Source organism: Microtus oregoni, unplaced genomic scaffold, assembly GCF_018167655.1.
Source record: "Microtus oregoni isolate MIOR12 unplaced genomic scaffold, Mior012 000029F_ref0000214, whole genome shotgun sequence".
In the NCBI taxonomy this organism is placed as follows: Eukaryota; Metazoa; Chordata; class Mammalia; order Rodentia; family Cricetidae; genus Microtus; species Microtus oregoni.
The window spans coordinates 8,455,367-8,478,662 of NW_024543088.1; the positions used below are offsets into that span (position 1 = coordinate 8,455,367).

General features: G+C 40.6%; 1 protein-coding gene across 6 annotated transcripts in view; it reads right to left on the reverse strand.

Annotated features, from left to right (window-relative positions):
- The window catches only part of Cdk8 (cyclin dependent kinase 8), a 65,626-nt gene that overhangs the window by 30,013 nt on the left and 12,317 nt on the right, over positions 1-23,296 (reverse strand). For all 6 annotated transcript variants that reach the window (XM_041678212.1, XM_041678211.1, XM_041678209.1 and 3 more), the window contains exons 2-3: positions 6,454-6,529; positions 750-860 (exon numbers count right to left, since the gene is read on the reverse strand). In XM_041678212.1, the coding sequence (XP_041534146.1) occupies positions 750-860; positions 6,454-6,529 (187 nt within the window). The remainder of the gene's footprint in view (positions 1-749; positions 861-6,453; positions 6,530-23,296) is intronic.

The window sequence follows — 23,296 nt, forward strand, 5'->3', positions numbered from 1 at the left end:
TGGAATACATTAAATTAACATCTGCTGTGGATAACTAAAAAATGATTAGTAAGTTTTCCACACTTAGCTTATACAGCTTGTAACAGCTTCAGGACTATTAGGAGACCTTCCCAGTGTCACAGTACAGGGGCAGGGACAGTAACCAGACCCGTTTATCCTTTTATAGCATGCTTACCCAACAAGTACTGCTTCATTTTAAAGTCCTTCACATTACAGAATAAAAGAAAATAAGTTCTTTCAAAACCTTACAGTAAACAAGCTCACCTTTTAAAATCAACTCTGTAATTAGAAAACAATGCTCTGCAATGTTCAGTCACACTCCTCTTACTTTACTGTCTGTTAGAAAGGCCAACACACCACGATCAAAAAGAAAAGTCTCCCTAGTCTGAAGACTCAAAATGCTTCAACATCCAGAACTTTGTGAGAGCTAACATGATTCCACACCATGAAACACTGTTTCACTTTCAAAATTGTTATAAACACTGTATGAAATTCCCTTCAGGCTATATGTATAAGGCAAATATAAAACTGAAACACGAGTGAATTTCAAGTTTAGATGTGAGTTCAGCCTCTAAGATGTCTCATTAAACATATGCAAATACCCACCCCACATCTGAAACCCTTCTATTTCCTTTCTTAGTAAGGCAACTCGACCCACTGAACAAAGCAAAAGCTTCCAGTGAGGAGATTTCTAGTGCAGTGGAAGCTGACTGAACACAACAGTCCTGGCTACCAGCAGTCCACCTTACCCAGAGGTCATGTTCAGCATAGTCAAAGAGAAGCCATACTTTCCGATCAGCATGAGACAGAAACACCTTCTGAAGAGAGATGACGTTTGGGTGCTTAAGCTCTCGAAGTAACTACAAAAGAAAGGAGATTCATTCAAAATTTAACACAAACCTTTAATACCTTTAAAAAAAAGATTCACACCAAATTAGGTGTGGTAGCACATATATCTATTCAAGGATTATGAGCATTCTCTGCTACCGCCATGGCAGGCATTTCTACCTGCTGCTATGAACTGAACGAAGGTCTACAAAGATAAATTCTGAAGCAGAAAGACCACCTGAAGCCCAGGAGTCCACAGCCAGACTAAGCAACAAAGCAGAGCTCCATCTCAGACCTCACCCATCCCCCATCCCAGTTGCAATTTAAAGGCAACACAAAGCCAATGCTTACTGATATTAAGCATTCAGTCAACACCCACATAGTGTGATGTGACAGAAAACCTGCAGGGAAAAAGATACTGAAAAGGGGTAACAGTAAATCTGTCATTTGTTGCTTGACTGGTAATTTTAACTTTTTATCAAAATTACAATTTTAGCCATGTTTAAGTCCACAGATTGGTGGCATTATTCAATGCTGTTGAACCATCACTACTATAAAATGTTTTCGACATTCCAAGCAGAAATGCTGTATCTGTCAACGACCCAGTTCTAGGTAAACTCTAGTACCTGTCCCTAAGGGTTTCTATGGCAAACACCTAGTGTTGGTAGGTTCTCATAACACCTTGTCTTTCTTATTTGTGTTGACAGGTGTACCTGTACTATTGGTACTGAGGAGCTGGCAGGAGGAAGGACAACTTTGGGTATCACTTTTGACGTGCCATCCATGTGATTGATTGATTTTTATGTGTATCTGTGTGTCTGCTACATGTGCAGGGCCCACGCAGATGAAAATCGGGAGCCAGATCCCCAAAAGTTGAAGTTATAATAAACGGTTGTGAGCCACCTGATGTGGATGCTAGTGACCAAAGTTTTATCCTCTAGAACAGCAAGTGCTTAACCAATGAGCCATCTCCCCAACCCATTTATTTAGTCATCCATTTATCCATGCATCCATCTATTTATTTTTGAGATAGGATCTCTCACTGGCCTGGGTTTGGCCAGTTCATCCCCACCTCCTCTGCACTGGGATTACAAGCACTGGCATGTACCACCACACCTACTTTTTTTTGGTAGATCCTAGGGATTAAACTCGGTACCTTGAAAGCACTTTACCCACCAGCTTCACACCTTATCCTTTTTGTCTGGCTCATTCACTCAGTATTATCTTCAAGGTTTATCCTTGTTGTAGCGTGTAGCAGTTGTCCCTTCCTCTTTTATAGGTGAAAGCATACCATTATATAGAGAGACATTCCTCAGCTTACAACAGATTTACATTCTGATAAAGTCATCCCAAGTTAAAAACATCATCATCAATAATGTATTTATTAAGTCAGACATGGCAGTACATGCCTGTATTCCCAGAGCTGGTCAGTGGAGACAGGTGGATCCCAGGGACTAAAAATTTTTAAGTTTTCTGAATATTTGCCTGCTTTGAATATATCATTCACTATAAACCTAATTTACTGCAGTTATACTTAATTTAAACTAGTAAAGGATAAAAAAATAATAATATTTAGAAACATACAATGCCAATATATGTCTCTCAGAGTGAAGCGGAAGAAACTAGGTAAGAAAATTTGTAATATTTTCAAAATGACAGTGGTTTTTTCTTTCTTAAAAAATTGTGTGTGTGTGTGTGTGTGTGTGTGTGTGTGTGTGTATGTGTGTGTGTGTGTGTGCATGGATGCGTGTATACAACCCAGAGGACAACCTCTGGTGTCTTCCTCAGACATGCTGCCCACCTCCTTTGAGACACAGTCTTCCACTGCTTGGAGCTCTCCAATTACAGTACACTGGACAGCCAACAAGCCCAGGGTGCCTCCCGCCTTTATTTCCTGGGCACTGGGATTACAAAGCATGCCCTGCTATGACCATGGCAGGCATTTCTACTTGGATGCTAAAAAGTAAATAAAGGTCTTTGTGATTGCAAGGTAAGTACTTTGCCAGCTAAACCATCTCCACAACCTTGACACTGTATTCTAACAATTTCTAAAAGCATAACCAGGTTTTAAATGTATACCTTAATCATGTTAATAGTTAAACTGAACCTTAATTATGCCAAATTATTTTTTAAAAAAAAAATTAATTTGAAAATCTTTCTTCAACCAAACTCTTAAAAACTGATTAAAAAAAAAAAACAGAAATGCTGAGGTTGATGTGCAAGTGCATTGTGAAAGCCGTCTAAATATGGACCCACCCCATCTATCAGATACTCTCGCATATACTGGTGGTAGGCAACTGATACCTGCTGTACACTAAGTTAAAGGGATTCCAGCCCACAGGAATTCTGGAAATGAATGTAGCAAACAGCTCACAAAAAAATGAGAGCTTTGGAAGAATCTCTCAAAATTCTCTCCTAGGCCATGCTGATGATATGTATCACAGGCTAGCCCCTAAAGGGGTGACAATAGTTCAAAGTGAGCAACAGAAATCCTAAGGTTTTTATTTGTAATAAATATTATTAAAGAACCAAACTGAGCCGGGAGATGGTGGTGCATGTCTTTCCAGCACTTAGAAGGCAGAGGCAGGCAGATGTCTGTGAGTTCGAGGCCAGCATAGTCTACAGAGTAAGTTTCAAAATAACCAGCACTACACAGAGAAACTCTGTTTTTTGTTTTTTTTTTTTTTTATTTTTATTTTTCGAGACAGGGTTTCTCCGTAGCTTTTTGGTTCCTGCCCTGGAACTATCTCTTGTAGACCAGGCTGGCCTCGAACTCACAGAGATTCGCCTGCTTCTGCCTCCCGAATGCTGAGATTAAAGGCGTGCGCCACCCACCACCGCCTGGCGAGAGACTCTGTTTTGAAAAAACAAAGCAAAACAACAATAACAATGACAAAAACAAACCACAGAAAACCCCAAACAAACAAAACACAACAACAACAAAAAAAGAACCAGACTGAATGTGAGCAAGTTGCTAAAAGGGGGGAGTCAGGGAGGAACTAAAGGATTTAATAGAAGGCAGAAGGCAGTAAAACAAAGATGAAATTCTTTTCCTTCCTTACCTTTTATTAAGCCTGCCACTCAGAGTCATTTTATCCACATTCAAGTTCATTCTTCTCTCCACCTCTTGACTTATTTTGAATTAAATTCCAGATATTATACTATTTCGCCAATAAGTATTTGAGTATGTACCTCTAAAACAGTCTTTCTCAGCCGGGCGGTGGTGGCGCACGCCTTTAATCCCAGCACTTAGGAGGCAGAGGCAGGCGGATCTCTGTGAGTTCCAGACCAGCCTGGTCTATAAGAGCTAGTTCCAGGACAGGCTCCAAAAGCTACAGAGAAACCCTGTCTCAAAAAACAAAAACAAAACAAAACAAAAAAAGTCTTTCTCTCTCAACACACAAAAAAATAGCAATCAACAATAACAACATATCCAGAGAAGCTTCACATTAAATTTTACACTTACTGTGTAGCTTTGCCTGTCTAAGGCGCCTGACTGGTCTAAGTAAAAAGCTGAACAGCCAAAGGCTAGACAGTAGAGGGTTAAGTGGACAGAGAGAAAGAGAGAGAGAAAGAGAGAGAGACAGACAGAGAGAGAGAAAAAAAAAAGAGAACAAGGGAGAAAGGGGCCAGCCAATCAGACACACAGAGTGGGCCGTACAGAATGAAAGAAAGATAAAAAAGGCCCAAGGCAAAACGCAGATGAAGAGAAACTTGTCAAAATAAATTGTAAGAGCTAATGGGTGTGAAGGCTCAAAATGTAAGCCTATTCCACCTTGTCTGAAGGTCAGAGTTTTGGCTTGCTCAAAGTTGTTGACACAACTCTGACTACACACCCTGATCTAGGGTGTGGTTACTTGGTATTTTGGACGTTAAGGTGTATCCTCTCCACCCTAACCAAAGAATACTTCTGCCCCTTCTTTTGATATAGAAAATTTGACCTAGGACTAGCTGCCTTCGGGATACTTGGTCTACGGTGGGTTCACTTCTTAAACAACAGAATGTTTTTCTCAATAATTAATAACTTGATGTGAAGCACTGGGACAAGTAACTGAGCTGGTTGTTCTCTGTATTATGTTAAAGCAGTATTTTGCCTTCTTTCCCCTTTTGTATTGGGGTATAAAAATGTATAGAAAAATAAACGTGGGTGTACTCAAAACTCAGAAAAGGAATTCAGCATTCAGTATTCACAGAGTTGGCCTCCCAATACTATCCTAAGTGTCTGTGTTTCTTTATCTCTGTTCTTCCTACCTAACTTTTCTAAGCCCCACGCCCCTACCTTGGACCATATGAACCGAACCCACATGGCTAGGAGCCTGGCAAAAGTCATGCCAAAAAGGTGGCACCTCATGTATGACAGCCCAACGTGGTCCAGCTTGCAACAAGTGGGACAAGCCTAAACTAAGGCTGAGCATTCATAACTCATAATAAGTTTCCATGTCTTTATTTGGGAACTGGTTGGCAGTCCCAAAAGAAAACCTGCTACAAGAGAAATGGTTAAGTCCTATTGTTGAAGAAACCATGAAGATAGATCCATTGCCAACTCTCTACTCAACAAGCATTCTTTCCTTTCCCCATATATTTCTATCATAACACCAGGCTCACTTATTTGTACTGTTAAGATTTATGAGTCTCTTTTCCCAGCAGTGTAAAAATACTCAGAAACAGAGACCCAAATTTGTGTATCTTAATTTTTCCTACTTTAAAATGTTCTGTTAACAAATGGCCGGTTTTGAAGATACATTAACATGAATCTGTAAAATGAGTGTGACTATTTAAACGAGTATTCCTAGATTACAGAAGCCACATTTAGGACAGGAAAACTAAAACAATAACACAGGCAGACACTGTGACTCATGATATGAAGGTCTGATTACAGAGTCAGGAAACATGCATTTGGAATCACAATTTTTTTAAAAATTTATTGTCATTGTATGTGTGTTTGCATCACTGAGCGTGTGTGTTTGAAGGTCAGAGGAAAATTAGTGAGAGCTGGTCCTCTAATTCTACCACTCAGGTTTGGGAACTGAACTTAAGTCATATAGCTTGGGAGTAAGAACCTTTATCTACAGAGCCATCTCTATAATAGCCCAGAGCCAGAGTTTTATAGAAGAAAAACCTCAAGTCAATCTCAAGGATGCAATGTTTAGTTTAAATATATGCAAATTATTGACCATATTTATATAAGAACACTTCCTTTGAAGTAAGGAGATTCTAATTACCACATGAAAGCTTGTGCTTCCAAAAGAAAAATGGACATGGTGATAATAAAACAACAGAATCTCAATTTTAACAGGTGCTCATGAAGACATCAATCCCACCCTAGCCACAGAAAACTGTTAGCTTGATGTAACAACTGTCATTGACCAAAACTAAGTAACAACAGTAAGTTTAATTAGTGATATTTATTGGAGTAGGGTGTTCACAAACAACCAAAATTAATTTTACCCCAAATAAAAAAATGTATACATGCCACCTTTACTTCTTCTTAATTTTTTTTCTGTAAATACTTGTCTAGAAAAATATTTAACAGCTTTCAACTCATATTATGGTAAATACAACAGAGATCTGCACGGCTGACATTCATAAGTCAACTGATATGGTAATAACGAAAACTTCACTTACTGCTATCTCTCTGCATGCCGACATAGAGATTCCAGTTCCTTCTATTTGTTTTAAAGCGTAGTCTTTATCGTCCTTCCTGTAAAAACAAAATCATTTTAATATACAGGTAGCTCTATGTTTGCATGCATTTTAAAGTACTACACACAAACAAACCATGTGTTTAACACCAACGTCAGACAGGAAATTCATCTTAGATATGTAGGTCAAGGCAATTACTCATGGAGGTGTTAACACCAGAATGCAAAGCCTTGTCTGGGACTCTAGTTATGTGTGCTTGATAAACTCAGATATCGCGCTTTGGATTTCTAGAGACAAGTTTCCTTCTAATTATGTAATAAAGCCAGTTTATGTGTCAAAGTATCAGAAAAGTAAAAATACATCACTAATGCAAAAAACGTTGTAACTTTAAAAACAAAGCACATTATAATCATACTCTCATAACTTAGGTCACATCTAAGTACCTTCAAGAGATACTCTCTTAGCACCTATTTCTAAGTATCATATATATCAAAAACTGGGGATACATCAGGGTTCCACCAATTACAGAGTTTCAAGTATCTACTATATTGTATAACTACTCTGCTATAACACAATTTGAGTGCTACAACAGGCCAAGTATAAATCGACTCTGACAAAGACGCAAACAAAAACTTCTCAGAAGTATCATCTAAATGGGGAATGGCTCAGCATTGGGGACTCTGATACCCATTACTTTCCTGGATATTACTGAGGACCCTGAAGAAGGTCAAGAAAGAGAAAAAGTTAAACACGGTTTCACTTTGATGACTTTTATTTAAGTATCAAGTCACACCTTAACAGGAAATGCAGGGAGAGAGAGTATAGTGAGGGACTGCTTGCATCAACCCTTTCAAAGCCAGTTAAGGTCACTTAATGCTTTAATCTTTGAGTTATTATTAAAATTTACAGCTGGGTGGTGGTGGCGCACGCCTTTAATGCCAGCACTCAGGAGGCCGAGCCAGGCGGATCTCTGTGAGTTCGAGGCCAGCCTGGTCTACAAAGTGAGTTCCAGTGCAGGCTCCAAAGCAACACAGAGAAACGCTGTCTCCAAAAAAAATAAAATAAAATAAAAAATAACTTACATTATTTTTTTCTTTACAACATTTCTAACAAATCTCAATTATTCAATTATGACGGTATTCACCATGGGGAAATTGTTTTATAATAGTGGATTTTACAACATACTTCATAGTAAAAGCTCCACAGGCTTCATAATATAAGAAAGATATTAAGGATGACTGTAATTTAATACTCACTAAGTCTAAATGATTTTTCAAAGTCCAAAATAAGTAAAGACATAAACACACTAGGACCAGGATGAGTCTACTAGGCACATTTATATGCAGGGTATTAACTGATTAAGTATTGTACAATATATTTTGCAATGTCCTAAACTTTAACCCTCCGGGGACAAATAGTGTGACAGGCATGGACATTGCTTATGGATTCTATATTTAAATAAAATCTGACTTTTTGTAAACAAAAGGGACACGGAGGTAAAAACACAACTCTCACCTCAAAGAGGGCAAGAGACAGTTTATTCTGGAACCAAACATGAGTGACTGTATCCTAGGAACACAGATTCATGTTACTCTGAGTGTCAATCCAATTCCAAACTAGTTCCATTAAGTTTAATAGGACAGAACAAATTAAACCATAAATCAAGACACTTTTAAAATACATTGATGGAAACATCAGGGAGGTAGTTACCACAAAGTTGGGAAATCTATAGACACCTGATTCTGTCTAAAGACATTCTTAGGTTTGGAGAAGCCAGGGGTCAGTGAAGTTACATACAGAGGTGGGCAATAAATGGCTGGGGGCAGAGGACTAAAGGTAGCCTAAGATAACTTTGGCTTTGAACTTGCAATATTCCAACCTCTTCACATCACTGAAGTTCTAATCAAGTCAGTATCTGTAGTTGCAGCTTCTTTTCTACAACTTTGTCTAAAGGGGAAAAGATCTTCTGATAATTGCACATTTGTGAAGACTCAATCCAGCAGCTTCAGGCTGTTCCTTCTGGAAGTAGAAGCTAGCAGGAAGACTGCACAGACAAGCGAAAGGGGATAGACTCAGATCTCAGGGTTGTAAACAGACTATATTTCTGTCTCTGCACCCCGGCTATCCTGTAAACCCCAATCCCGACATTTCTGTTTATTATTTGTGGAGACATACCGTCCTAAACTCACTATGGAGCGCACACTAGCCTCCATCTCTGAAGCAATCCTCCTGTCCCAGTCTCTTAATTATGGAAATTACAGGTTATAAACCACCGCGCCTGACCTGCACACATTCTATCTTTAGCACGCTGAAGGCTCCATGTATTTTCCCAATTATCTTCTTTGATGCAATAGATCTCCCATGGGGAGAGTGAGTAGTTCCTCAGGACACCTCTGCTCTGAGATTTTCCACAAGTCCCCTTTATGTTTTAAGCAAGTCCTGGAGCAGAACCATATTCTGGCATCTATTCTGGCAGGACCATCAGACGATGCTGTCTGAACACAGGAATAGGAAACCCTCACAGTCACTTTCCTATCTAGGCTCAAAGACATACGGCAAGCTGAGAAGGTATACACCCAGTACACATACTAAGAGATAATCACAAAGATTCACTGACCATCAGGCAGAAGGTTGCCATCATCCCATATCAGGTTGGTATTAAAAGGCTGAACCAAGTCCTTAATACCCAAGTCTCTTTCCTGGGAGCAGACCTTTTCCAATTTAAAATGAAAATTTAGCAGCTTCCTCCTCTGAACATTATTAATCACCGTTAAGAATTTCCAGCTACTCATACATGAGATCTGAAAGTTTTGGTATTGCTGCCAGGGAATCAAGAGATCAAAAGCCGGGGGCTGGAGAGATGGCTCAGTGGTTAAGAGCATTGCCTGCTCTTCCAAAGGTCCTGAGTTCAATTCCCAGCAACCACATGGTGGCTCACAACCATCTGTAATGAGGTCTGGTGCCCTCTTCTGGCCTGCAGACATACACACAGACAGAATATTGTATACATAATAAATAAATAAATAAATATTAAAAAAAAAGAGATCAAAAGCCTCATGACACATGGGCCAATAACCACTACCCATTTCTTCTGAGAAAGTCAGAGTCCACGCAACTAATGAAGCTTCACTGACTTGGTTTCAAGGTTCTTTTTTTAAGTTCTATTTTATTTTTAGTTACATGTATATGTGCATATATGCCACATGAGGACAGGTGCCAGCAGCCCAGAAAAAGGCATCAGATCCCCTGGAAGTGGAGTTACAGGCAGATGTAAGCTGCCTGATGTAGGTTCCGGAAACTGAATTCAGGTCCTCTAAAAGAACAGTAAATACTCTTAACCAGTGAGGGTTCTCTGCAGTCTAGTTTAAATTCCAAGGTCAGTCATACTGTACAATCTTTGGTGCTCACTGAAGAAAACACTCAGCAAGAAAGCATCCCTCATATATCCTATGACTTTATCTCTCCTGTATTTCCACTCATGTTATAATGTGGAATGGGTGATTTTAAAATCAACTTGTCACAAACCAGCATCCTCTGTGTTGGAGCCTCAATTGAAGAACTGTCCTGATTGCCTTAAATGATGTGGAAAGACCCACCCCAGTGTGAGCAGCACCTTCTTATAGCAGCCCACATAAAGAAGGACCATGGCAGAGGGAAGATCACCTGACTTGCCTTTTCCAAGCTCGGCCCTCCCTGTCCTAGCGTTGGTTTACCCTGTGGCGGCTGCTGCTGCTCTCACTGATTTCAGAACCAGTATTCCCACTGTTGAATAAAGACCTGGGACTCTCCAGGAACATTCTGAGGCCAGAGTGGGGCTTCTGAGGCACCCCAGCTTGTGAATTAAGTCAACTACTGGGTTGTGGGCCTTCCCAGAGAGACATCAAGCCTCAAGGACCAAAAACTACTGGGTTCTAAGACTCAGGTATGAGACACTTATTGCTGATATTTGAAGCTGACTTTAATAAAGTCTGTATTTTTTCATCCTATCACTTTTGTTCCTGGAGAGAATGCTAGTACAGTGAACTAGTATTCAAGAATTAAGTTCAGTCTATGGCCCATTAATATACTTACTGTCTACGAGCTATGCAGGTTTTTTATATTCTTAAACAATGGCTTAAAATATACCCACCTATTCACCCCCACATCTCCACAAAAAAGGAGACTACATGTGACCCATCAAATCTAAACGTTTATTCTCTGGCTTTCTTCAGGGAAAGTCTGTTGATCCATGCTACTCTTCTACTTCCTAAAAAGGGAGAAACTAGTGCTGATAAACTATGCCCTAAATAGACACCAGAAACACTAGAAAATTCATACTGGGTTAGTTGTTGATGGGTCATAATTTAAAAACCAAGTAAGAGGGCTAAGTCTATAGCTCAGTGGCAAAGCACTTGTTTAGGACAGCCCAGAGTCTGGTCCCTAGTATTACAAAAAACAGCTTCTGGTGATCTCAGGGTAGGCCCTTTTATGGTGTCAGTGGTTTAGAAGTTTAATCTGAAAAAAAAGTGTTAGTTATATACTCTGGTATGGAGAGAGTAATAGATGACTTCATCTATTCAAGAAAAGCTTTTTATTAAAATTGCTGAGCACGTGAAGGTCCAGATCTCATCTCTCATAAACATAATCCATGATTAAGATAATAAAGGTCTCCGGCGGTGGGGTAGCGCACATCTTAATCCCAGCACTCAGGAGGCAGAGGCAGGGGGGATCTCTGTGAGTTCAAGGCAAGCCTGGTCTACAGAGTGAGTTCCAGGACAGCCAAAGTAGCAGAAAAACCCTGTCTTGAAAACCAAAACCAGAAAAAGATAATAAAGTCACTCTGACAAGAGTCCAAATGTCAAGGTTTTCCCAAGAGAACTTAATGATCATGTATTTTTAGTGTGTCCTGGCTACTATTTTCTTTATTCTTCTGTTAGACTTCAGGTTTTTGTTGCTGGAAATCTACAGCTCACCAGGAGAGTGTTAAAAACAATCAAACAAACAAACCTACTGACCTACTAGCTGGGGTGTGGAGTGCAAGTCCAGAACTGAAGAGTTTGGGCAGGGAAATTCAGAATTTGAGACTGGTCTATATGGAGCATGAGACTGTGCCTAAACAAAGGGGGGGAAGAAGGGGAGAGGGGAAGGAGAAGGAACCCTTACCCAATTTTGTGTTCCCAGCCTAAAAGGTGATACTATCCACTCATTTTGCAAAGTGACTGTAATATTCAATGTGGGCACATATTTCATACAAAATATTTACAGGCAGGCTCACTGGCCACTAGGCAGCTGTAATCCTGCCAAACAAGCAAGATGGCCACCTAACAAAGGCCAGGATGTACGGCTCCTTCTCCTTTGTTAAAAATGTATATCGCCTGGGGAGAGGTGTTCTCCAAAGCTGGTGACTTAAGTTGCAGGTGTTTCGCTAGCCCCACATTTCCCAGAAAGAGAATATTAATGAGCATCCACCTTGGTTTACCTGGGGGATAGAAGGTGTTAAATGCGGGTAGACCTTCAGGAATGGATAAAGCCTGAGATACCCTTCCGATATGGCTGTGTGAACTGTGTCATTATTTCTCGCATCTCCATACGGGTCAAGTTAGTGAAAAATAGTTTCTATGTTGAGGCCTATGGGCCCTGACAATTCAAGAAAAGTGGAAAGAACAAAGGGAATTCTGAATTCTGAGACTACTATTTATCGAGTATGTAGAAAAGTCTTATAAGTATAAAGAGGGCATTGAACCCCTGTAGTCTAAAAATCAAGACTTTCTGGGGCTCAGTCACAACCCAATTAAGAGTTAGTACAGGGTAGTCACATTAGAAATGTTATCTTCAATTATGGACTCTAAGCAAAGAAGGAGGCCTGGCCAAATACTGTCTACCAAAAAATGCATGCTGTTAGTCTAATGTCTGTATCACCAGTATTACTCAGTTCTGTGTTACACAGTAGGATACTGGAGCCTGGGAAACTTGATGAAGACCAAAGTTTAGCTTAGGACAAATTTCCAGAGGATGGTGGTTTAGTTCACACTTCTGAGCTTCCAGGGTTTACATCTGGTCATAGCTTCTGGCTAGCAGTCTTTCAGACATCACAAAGCTTTATAGGAAAGAAGCAGAAGTTGTCCTTGTGTTCTAGTCTCCTTCTCTTGTTTTATAAAGCCACTTATGTTATGGTTTTGATCTCTGGTCCCTTTAAGAGGAACCACGCCCACTCCCGGCGACCCCTGACCTCTCATCGCCATCTTGGATTTCTCTCTGGCGTGTCTCTCTCTCTCTCTCTCTCTCTCTCTCTCTCTCTCTCTCTCTGCCCCTCTCGCTCTCTCTGCCTCCCCTTCTCCCTTTCCCCTCCATAACCCCCTGAATAAATATTCAACATGTTGTGTCTATCCATGTCTCTGTCTCCTGTCCGCCCACCATGTATCTGCCTGCAGCCACATGGCCCACTCTGGAGCCCCGCAGCTGTCTCTGCCTGGGACTAGCTGCCGGCATTTTTAAAAATTCATAAAAACTTATATTCCGTGGCGGTGATTATCTCCAATCTTAAACATACTCCGTGAATTTCTACCTTTTTACAGCCTCACAATAAAATTCACTAACAGAACCTTGGGAATGATTGCAAAGCACACACTGGACGTAGTGCACACATTTTCTCTTTGGGAGCTACACAGTTCCTTTTGTAATGAACCTGTTTTCCAGAGAGCCAAACTCAACTATAAAGTGGCTTTTATAAATGGCAAATCTCTGTTGGTCATACAAAAGGTGATTCCCATCTTCATCAAGGCAATAGTAATGGATCCTTCATAGAAGTAAGCTTTGTAACATAACATACAAGAGCAGACCTTAGCTGAGGTATTATCTAGGTGATTTCTTACTCTTACTGATACTGAAGACACTATCAGCAGCCCCTGCTACTCTACGCCCTGCCATGACTATCTGTAACCTCAAAGTAAACACTTTTTCCTTTCTCTCTTAAGATGCTTTTGGCAGTCTATTAAAGCAACAGGAAAGTAACTAATATACAACGTTTATGTGTTACACATATGTACTTATCATTTTATATTATGTATATGATACCAAAGTGGATTATAAATGCTCATATATTAATTAAAATTGTTATAGTCCAAATCCCTTTTAAATCACAGTGGAACCGGGTTTTAAGGAGGAAAGCCCCAGCTCCAGCAGCCCTACAGGCTCAGGTTGGTCACCCGTCCCAACATACTAATTAAAATGACAAGTAAAGGAGAGAAACAAAGAGAAGAGATTGAATGAATGCAGCCCTGCTGAGGAAGCTGGTAGAAAGATCAAATAACCCCGAGTTCTTTAGAATAAAGAGACAGGCTTTGGACTTAATTTAAAACTGGGACAAAGGGCAAGAGACGTACACTACTAAGTGGCTAAGCCAAAGTGTGATCTCTTTTTATCTTTTTTTCAGTTTGGTTCTACAACATGGTCCAAATAACTCCCCCGAAGGGACAGACTAACTCCCAGGAGATGACTGTTGCTACAATGGGCAATCTCTGCGGTCATAGAGAAACTCAAGTAGACATAAACAAATAAAGTAATAAATGTAAAATAGCACACATCACAGGTCTGGGCTCATCAGTGTTCAAAGGCAAATCATCTACCTACAGGTTTGGCAGAACTTCTTGTGCTTATTCTGTATTTATAGCTCGTTAAGGTCAAATTGGTTCTAGATATAATGAAGGTTCCTGATATTTTATTATAAAATTGAGTAGGTAGGACCACACAAGTTACTCCCATACACACAACTCACAAAAGAAAATGTAATTTTAAAAAATTTGAATCTGTACTTCAAGATTTGAAGGACTGTTAGAAGTACTTCCTGCATCCTCTCAACTACAAAAGTATTTATCTTGCAAACAGTTAAAGAGATGATTGAGCAGTAGTTGGCTAGAGAGAAGTCAGGTGAATATGGTAGAGAGGCTTTTCTTCATAGCTCAATTCATTTGTCTTCTGAAGTGTTGGCTGTGCAAGGTGCAGCTTCCTAGGCATTGTCATGGAGATGGCTCGGCCCTTTCTGTGGACAATACAGGCTGCATGGTGCCATTCTCAGTGCATCTCACTGATACACTGACGAATATTCTTGACCAATAATGCTGGGTGGGATTCAGAAATCTGGATCAGATCTACAGCAGACCACCAAACCATGACTCAGAGGGTGTCAATTTAGCTCTGGGATATGTTTTGCTGTTTCTTCACAGTCCAGTCACTAAGCGGTCACTGGTGGTTGTATATATATAATCCACTTTTTGTCACACATCACAATCAAAGAGAACGGGTTCATTTTTGTGTGTAGAGTAAGAAAGGACAACAGTTCAAAATGACAAGGGTTTGATTTTCACTCAGCTCATGGGCACCCACTTACTAAACTTTTCCACTTCCCAATTTGCTTCAAACAGAACTGACCGTTGGATGGCACATGCTGAATTCTTTGGCTACTTTTGTAGTGGTAAGAGGATCCGGCACTGGTGGCCACTCTCAGTTGGTCACTGTCAGCTTGTGACAGCTGCAAGTGCTCTTATCTTCAGGACACTCTGACCCCTGTGAAGCCTCTTCACCCAGCACTGCACTGTGCATTCCTTAGCAGTTCCTGGCCAGATGAGCTGCTCATGTTGTCAGTGATCTCTGCTGCCTTATGACCCATTTTATTTTATTTATTTATTTATTTATTTATTTATTTATTTGGTTTTTCGAGACAGGGTTTCTCTGTAGCTTTGGAGCCTGTCCTGGAACTAGTTCTTGTAGACCAGGCTGGTCTCGAACTCACAGAGATCCGCCTGCCTCTGCCTCCCGAGTGCTGGGATTAAAGGCGTGCGCCACCACCGCCCGGCTCTTATGACCCATTTTAAATTCAGATGGAAAATCAGTTGAACTGGGCAGTAAAGATGCATACCTTTAATTTCAGCACTCAGGAGGCAGGAGGCAGAGTTCAAGACCAGCCTGGTCTACAGATCAAGTTCCAGGACAGTCAAGGCTACAAGAGAGACTCTGTCTCAAAAAACCAAAATGAAAGGAAAAAGAAAATCAGTTGAATTTATATTTTATCTAATATCAGGTCCACAGTATAAAAGAAATATAAACACTGAATAAAGTCATTAGCAAAAGAACAAAGTGAGAAACGTACATTCAAATGACACATGAAATAATCACATTTATTAAGAATGTACTCCAGAATCAAATAACAAATTTAATATGCAAAATCTGCAATTAGTTTGGCACAAGACAAATGGGTAAGCTTCCTGTTTTGGACTGATGTCAGGAACTCAGGCACAGGTATACCAAAGTACATCACAGCAGCAGCATCCGCAAAAGCATAAGAGGAGAAACAAGTGAAAGAGTGAACAAAATGTAACACACGCTACCCTACAGAAAGGCCTCGAAAGCATTACACAGAACAAGAAATTGTCAGCCAAGTCACCACATCAGGTACTGTTTATATGAAGTGGTTCAGAAGAAGCAATTCCAAAACCAAAAAAGTAGACTGAAAGCCACCTAAGCTCTAGGTATGGAGAAAATAGGAGTAACTCGGCCCAGGGTTTCCTTTTTGGAGCAGAGGGGAGCGGAGGAACAACACTCTAAAATTAGATCACAGTGCAGTTTCATGACTATATGAAAAGGCATCAAACTGCATATTCTAGGGGTATTATTGAGTTAAATCTCAATAAAGCTCTAAAGAAGCTTCATGAACAATGTATCTGTACACAGCTTCTTTGCAGCATTTCTACAGGTGACATTTTCTCCATGAAAATAACTAAGATTTAGATTCCTACTTAGTACAATGTGACAAAAGCAAAACTATGTTTTAAATACTTAAGTAAACTAGCAGTCAATGTTATGTTACATTCCAAAAGATGTCACCCATAACTGTAGTACACCTTTCATTAAAGAACTACAAGTAGGGCTGGCTACAAGTAGATGGCTCAGTGGTTAAGAGCATTGCCTGCTCTTCCAAAGGTCCTGAGTTCAATTCCCGGCAACCACATGGTAGCTCACAACCATCTGTAATGAGGTCTGGTCCCCTCTTCTGGCCTACAGACATACACACAGACAGAATATTGTATACATAATAAATAAATATTAAAAAAAAAGAACTACAAGTAGTTGTACATTCTACTGTAAGACTGGCAAGCATACTGAACTCAGTGAATAGTCACTAGTATAACGCAAGCAGGTGGCACGTGCTTATTTAGGATGTGGTAGCAATGAAACATCAAATTCTTAAGAGCACCAAACTGAGTGTTTACCACTGAAAGACCCATCCAAAGGGCAATATCAAGAGATAAGGTGAGCCAGGTGGTGGTGGCACACACCTTTAATCCCAGCACTTGGGAAGCAGAGGCTCTCTGTGAGTTCAAGGCCAGCCTGGTCTACAGCGAGAGTTCTAGGGCAGGTTCCAAAGCTACAAGGAGAAACCCTACCTCAAAAAACCAGAGAGAGAGAGAGAGAGAGAGAGAGAGAGAGAGAGAGAGAGAGAGAGAGGAGGCGAGGCTTAGGTGTCCATCAACAAGTAAACGGGTAAAGAAAATTTACAGTTGAATTTCTTGGTAGAAAAATGAAATTACTACATCTGCACTACAACAGACAGAACTAGAGTTTGTTATGTTAAGTGACTATACCAGACTCAGAAAGACAAATATCCAAATGCCTCGTGTTTTCTCCTATGTAGAAAGTAAACGAGGGATGGGGGAGATTAAAGTAAAGGAAAATGTGTGAGAGAGAAGAGATCAAAAGGTAGAGGCAGGGGGAAAAAGAGAAATAGAACATGTTATAAAAGCAAAAGGTGGGCCTCTTTGTTGTGAAGTAAGGGATCAACAAGGAGAGGAGGCACAGAGAGAGCAATAGTGGGCTAAAAGAAGAGCAAATGGTTGGGCAGCACTCGGCAGGCAGAGGCAGGCGGATCCCTGTGAGTTCGAGGCTAGATTGGTCTACAAAAGCTAGTTCCAGGACAGGCACTAAAGCTACAGAGAAACCTTGTCTCAAAAACCAAAATAAAAAGAGCAAATGATAATTATATATGTATCAAAATGTCATATCAAAACCCATTTTTGTTTGTTAACCAAAGGTTAATCAGAAGTACCTTAGAAATAGTGAACCTTCTGCTCATCAAGCAGCTAAGCTATTAATTACTCCTGGATCAGAAGGGGCTTGGGTTCCCATTCTATGGAGGCAAGAAAGGCTAGCACTAACTGCAACTAGAAAAGGAGATAAGAACAAGGTCAAGGCTACAAGCAACGCGAATCAGAAAGCTTGGAGAAAAAAGGGGGAAATGAATAGAGAAGTCATCACTGGCACATACAATGAGAGCAGAACCAAAGCCAAGCATCAGGATATCAAGATGAACCAAGAATCAGGGAACTAAGAATCAGCATTAAATAGAGTAGGTGGAGATGGACCACTTGGGTATCCACATATGTGACAGAAATGAACTAAAGGTAGCAACAGTGTGAAGTCAGAATCAGATGTGATGAAACTAAGATATGAAATTAATAAAATGATAGTAAATTTAGATACCAATATGGCTCTTTATCCTAAATAGTCATCTAAAATATACAGATCCATCCACAGTAGCGTGGGAAAATAAAGCTCAGTACAAAATCTCCACAAGAACCATCTCAACAGTACAACTTCACGACCCAAACAGTATTTTGTGCACATCCATTTCTGAGGTGCTTATTGAGGTTCTAGTATGACCGAAACTATGCCATGTTTTCAGAAAACACAGACTGTAGATCCATTGGTTTGAGTGCTTACCCAGCATGCACTAAATACTGGTTTTATCCCCAGTGACACAGAACTTGTCATGGTTATTTAATATTGTAATTCTGACAGAGGTCAGGATGTGTAGGTGACCAGAAGTTCAAGGTCACCAGACTCTCTGGAAGTGTGGACAAAAGGTAAAAGAAGTCTTTTAACTTTGTAAATACAACAGAGGAAGGTTTTTTCTTTGATTGATGAAATCTTCACAGCCTGCCAAAATATCACCCACACCAACAACCTTCTGGGGTGCTTTGAACACCTCTGGAGCGCCACCTCCACATCAAAGTGTGCTATATGCAGACAGGTGAGGTTGATACATTCAGTACAGTTTTAGTAGAGAATAAAAACCCAAATGCATTTGATCAGGCCAGTACATTAGCATTTTATCCATGAAACAGTTGGCTCACATAGATGGACGAATAAGCCTACCAATGAGACAAGCCTAGACATGCAATACCATTCATTAACAAACGCATGCATTATCTGTCTGAAAAAAAAAAGAAAATACTAAGTTTTCCAGTCTACCATTGCATATATATGCTTCTACACACAAATACACAAGGAGCCATGGGGAATTAAACCCAAGATAGAAGGGGGTGGGGAGATTTTCCTGAGTATCTTTCTATTCAATTTGAATATTTTATTAAAAGGATACATTAATTTTTAAAAATCCAATTGTATTCAATAATAAAAATATACTGTATAGCCACTAACAAAAATATACTTTGATCTGAAATCTCACCTCAACAATATGACACCACACTGGAGAACTACATGGTTATTTATTGACATCAACTGCCAATTGAAAGAGCAAAATTCTGAGGACCACATAAATGTCGTCTATCATCAGAGAAATAGTTAAGTACATATTTATGTTCATGCATAGAAATATTCTGCAATAATAATAATGACTGAAAACTATATGCTTATGGAAATGGATAATTTTTAAAAGATTTACCCTTTTATATGTTTTTTTTACATTATGTATGAATTTGTGTTGTGTGTTATAAGTGCACATGCATGCCCTAAAATGTGCATGGAGGTCAGAGGACAATTAGGAGTCAATCCTCTTTACCACCTGAGCCATCTTCCCAGCCAAAGGAAATAATTTTAATGAAAGGACATAAGGCTATATATATATAGATTTTACTAATCTACACACTCATGAGGGGGTAGAGGGGAGAGAGAGTGAGTGATAATTTGGAAAGACAACCAAAATTAACTGTCCAATAGCGGAGTTTAAAGGCTATTCTATTTGAAAAACTAGGTTGGTTTTAAATAGCATGTAAGCCGGGCGGTGGTGGCGCACGCCTGTAATCCCAGCACTCGGGAGGCAGAGGCAGGCGGATCTCTGTGAGTTCGAGACCAGCCTGGTCTACAAGAGCTAGTTCCAGGACAGGCTCCAAAACCACAGAGAAACCTTGTCTCGAAAAAAACCAATAAATAAATAAATAAATAAATAAATAAATAAATAGCATGTAATAAATATACATAAATAAGAGGAATCTACAAGTTTAGCTTCCTTCAGTAACAACCAAAACTGTTCTTTCTTTCCATTGTTTGGCTCTGAATTCAGAGCTAACTATGTACTGACTTTTCCTGCGAAGTTTCTATTCACCAAAGACAATGGACAAAAGAAATAATTCTACCCAAGTTCAGCGAGGCAAACAAATGAGTTTAACTGGGGTTACTTACAGGAGCATGAGCAACTTACATACAACTACACCAACACAAGTACCTCCCACAGCAATTGTTCTGTCTAGGTTTGGTTAGTTTGCTTTTTTGAGACAGGGTCTCTCTATGTAGCCGTGGTTGTCCTAAACTCACTATGTAAACTAGGCTGGCCTCTGCCTGTTGAGTGGATGGAATTAAAGGCATGTACCACTGTAATGGCACCCACAGCAATTTTAAGTAATTTACAGCTACTCAGAGAGGGGAGAGTCTCATGAGTTCCCTGACCCCTTCCACAAGGGAAAGGTCTTGTGCAGGATCTGAATTCAAGACTGCAACGGCAGATCTCACACGTGGAAGACATAGTTCTGCACCTAGTATCTCTTCCTTTAGTTCCTGTGGGTTTTTTTTTTCCTGTTCTCCTGCACAATGTCTCCTGGACCTTGGTAAGATGACATTATCTTATCCTACACATTGGGCCGCTATGCCACATCAATAGCCCCTTATTCTTGGCACTCTGACCTCTGGCCACTGTACCTCTCTCCACACTGGATAGGCTCCTAAGGCTGGCTGGGCTCCTACATGGCCTGGCCTAGAACCTAGGAGAAAATGGAGCCATGTTCTCTTCTATCGTACCTGCCACTAGAGTCAGCTCCCTGAGTCTGATTCCCTGTGGTATGAAGCCACAAACTGGCATAATACCCAACACCCTAACAACCTCTCTATGACCACACCTGGCTGATGATCTGGGGAAACAATTTCCACTCCTAGTTTACTTCTTGCAGGCAAGAAATGTGCATAGCACACTCCACCCTTTCCATTCTTAGGACAAGTATAATCATTTTCACCTGCATACTGCTCTAGCACCATATCTATCTTCTAGTACACATAATGCTCCTGGGACCACCTGAGACCAAGGTGCACCTGCTTCTGTATCCACCCAAGCGTAAATGTTGTGTGCCTTAGTAGGGGACCAATAACTCCCTACCTGAAAAGTATATACCTGCACAAACCTTGACCACCCCATTGGGGGAGTAAGAGGGCCAGTTTGTGACTCTGCAGATCTTCCTTCTCAGCAGGAGACAGGGTGTGGATAATAAGTATCTCTTTCTCTCTCCGAAGTCCAGAAGCACAGCATTGGACTTTCTGTCAATTTACCCCTAGGAACTCCAGCTACTCACAAATCTTTCCAAATCTGCCGAGTGACCCAAGCAGAACCTTTTACTCCTTTCTTTTTCTCCTCTCTACTTGACAGTTTTATCATTTTACTAACCCAATTCACAAGCCAGGCTAAGTCATACAGACCCTTCCAGAACCTTTCCTTCTTTGTAAAATCATGACCCACCATGGGTCTCATCAAAGCCACAAAAGTCCCCTTATGTTTACTGAGGTTTCTGCACAATTAGTTTCCTTCTTAACCCTCAGGTGAATAGTCTTCTTAGTGGGGTCCAGAGAACTAGCACCACATACAGTCTCTTTCACGCTCAGTTCCTGACAACCATTTTTACCTTGTTTTCTTTCTCTTCACTGCTTATTCCCACTCAGGCAAGAAAGAAACACAGTGAAATTAATAGGAACATTAAGAGGAAAAGACCATGTCATCCCACAGTCTAATTAAAGTTCCCTCTCTCCTCTCCTTCCAGTCCTCCCTCATCTCTCTCCTAGATCCAACACCTCTTCCTTTACCTTCAGAGAAGAACAAGCCTCCCGGGATATCAACCAAACATAGCATATCAAGTTATAATAAATATAGGCACATCCCCTCAAATGTAAGCTGAATGAGGCAACCCAGTAGGAGGAAAAGGACCCTAAAAGCAGGCAAAGGAGTATGAAACAGTCCTGGCTCCCACTGTCAGGAGTTCCACAAGAACATCAAGCTACACAACCATAATATATATGCAGAGAGCCTAGAACAGACCCACACAGGCTCCCTGATGGTCGGTTCAGTCTCTGTGAGTCTCTATGAACCCAGGTTAGTTGAATCTATGGGCCATTTTCTTGTGTGCTCTTGACCCCCTCTGGCTCTTGCAATCCCTCCTCCCCTCCTCAGCAGGATTCCTTGAGCTTTACCTAATGTTTGACTATGGGTCTCTGTATCTGTTGTCAGTTGCTGGATGAATCCTCTCTGGTGACAATTATGCTAGGCTCTGGTCTATGAATATAGCAGAGAATGAATAGAAATTTCATTGACTTTTTTTGGGGGGAGGGGGTCTAGTCCTAGATCTCCAGGCTATCCAGATTCTCACAGAACATAATTTTCAAAAACACACTTATGGGCTGGAGAGATGGCTCAGAGGTTAAGAGCATTGCCTGCTCTTCCAAAGGTCCTGAGTTCAATTCCCGGCAACCACATGGTGGCTCACAACCATCTGTAAAGAGGTCTGGTGCCCTCTTCCGGCCTGCAGGCATACACACAGACAGAATATTGTATACATAATAAATAAATAAAATAAATATTTAAAAAAAAACACTTATGTCTCCAACAACAACAGAGAAAAAACACAAATTCGTTTATTTTAATTTTATGTGCACTGGTGTTAGGCCTGCACATATGTCTGTGTGGGGAAGTCAGATCACTGGAACTTGCTGAGTTACAGACAGTTGTGAGTTGCCCTGTTGAGTGCTAGAAATTGAAACAGTATCTGTTCTCTGGAAGAGGTGCCATCTCTCCAGCATCTCCAACTTTTTTTTTTTGAATGCCCATCTTCCCGCCCCTCACTCCTCTGTAAGACTGAAATTGGGATTCCATCCATTGCTTCACTTCACCAAGGCTTTCCTTCATACCTCTGCACAGGCTTTTTAGTGGCTCCAAAGGTAGGAGCTTTAGCCTTTTCCCTCATAACTCACGAGATCTCAAAATTACCTCAAAAAAAAAAAATAACAACTACTTGACTAGTACACTAATACATATTACTGTGCTCCCTTAGAAGCAGACTGCAGTTCCCGCATATGAAGAAATTCTGAGTGGAGCATCGTGGCACATTCCTATAATCCCAGTACTTGGGACACTGAGGCTGATGACTGGGATACTTTGGAGGACTGAGAGACTAAGGCCAGCCTGGGCTATGTGGCAAGACCTTGACAGAAAGCAAAGAGGAGGTAGGCTTTAATCCCAGAACTCAGGAGGCAGAGCCAGCAGATATCTATGAGTTTGAGGTCAGCCGGTTTCCGACTCCTAGTCCCAAAGAGTCACTACCGATCCACAAGCTGATGCCACCTGTCTATTCCAAGAGCCATTGCACACTCATTAGCATAACTTCTAATTACCTTCCCAGGAAGTTACACCTGAAATGTCACCCTGAGTCCCTCAAGAGTACATTGGGTACCTCTATGGCAACCTGTAAGTTTACTATTTTGCAGTCTTACTCTAGTGTAATTGCCTGCAATCTTCAGAAGT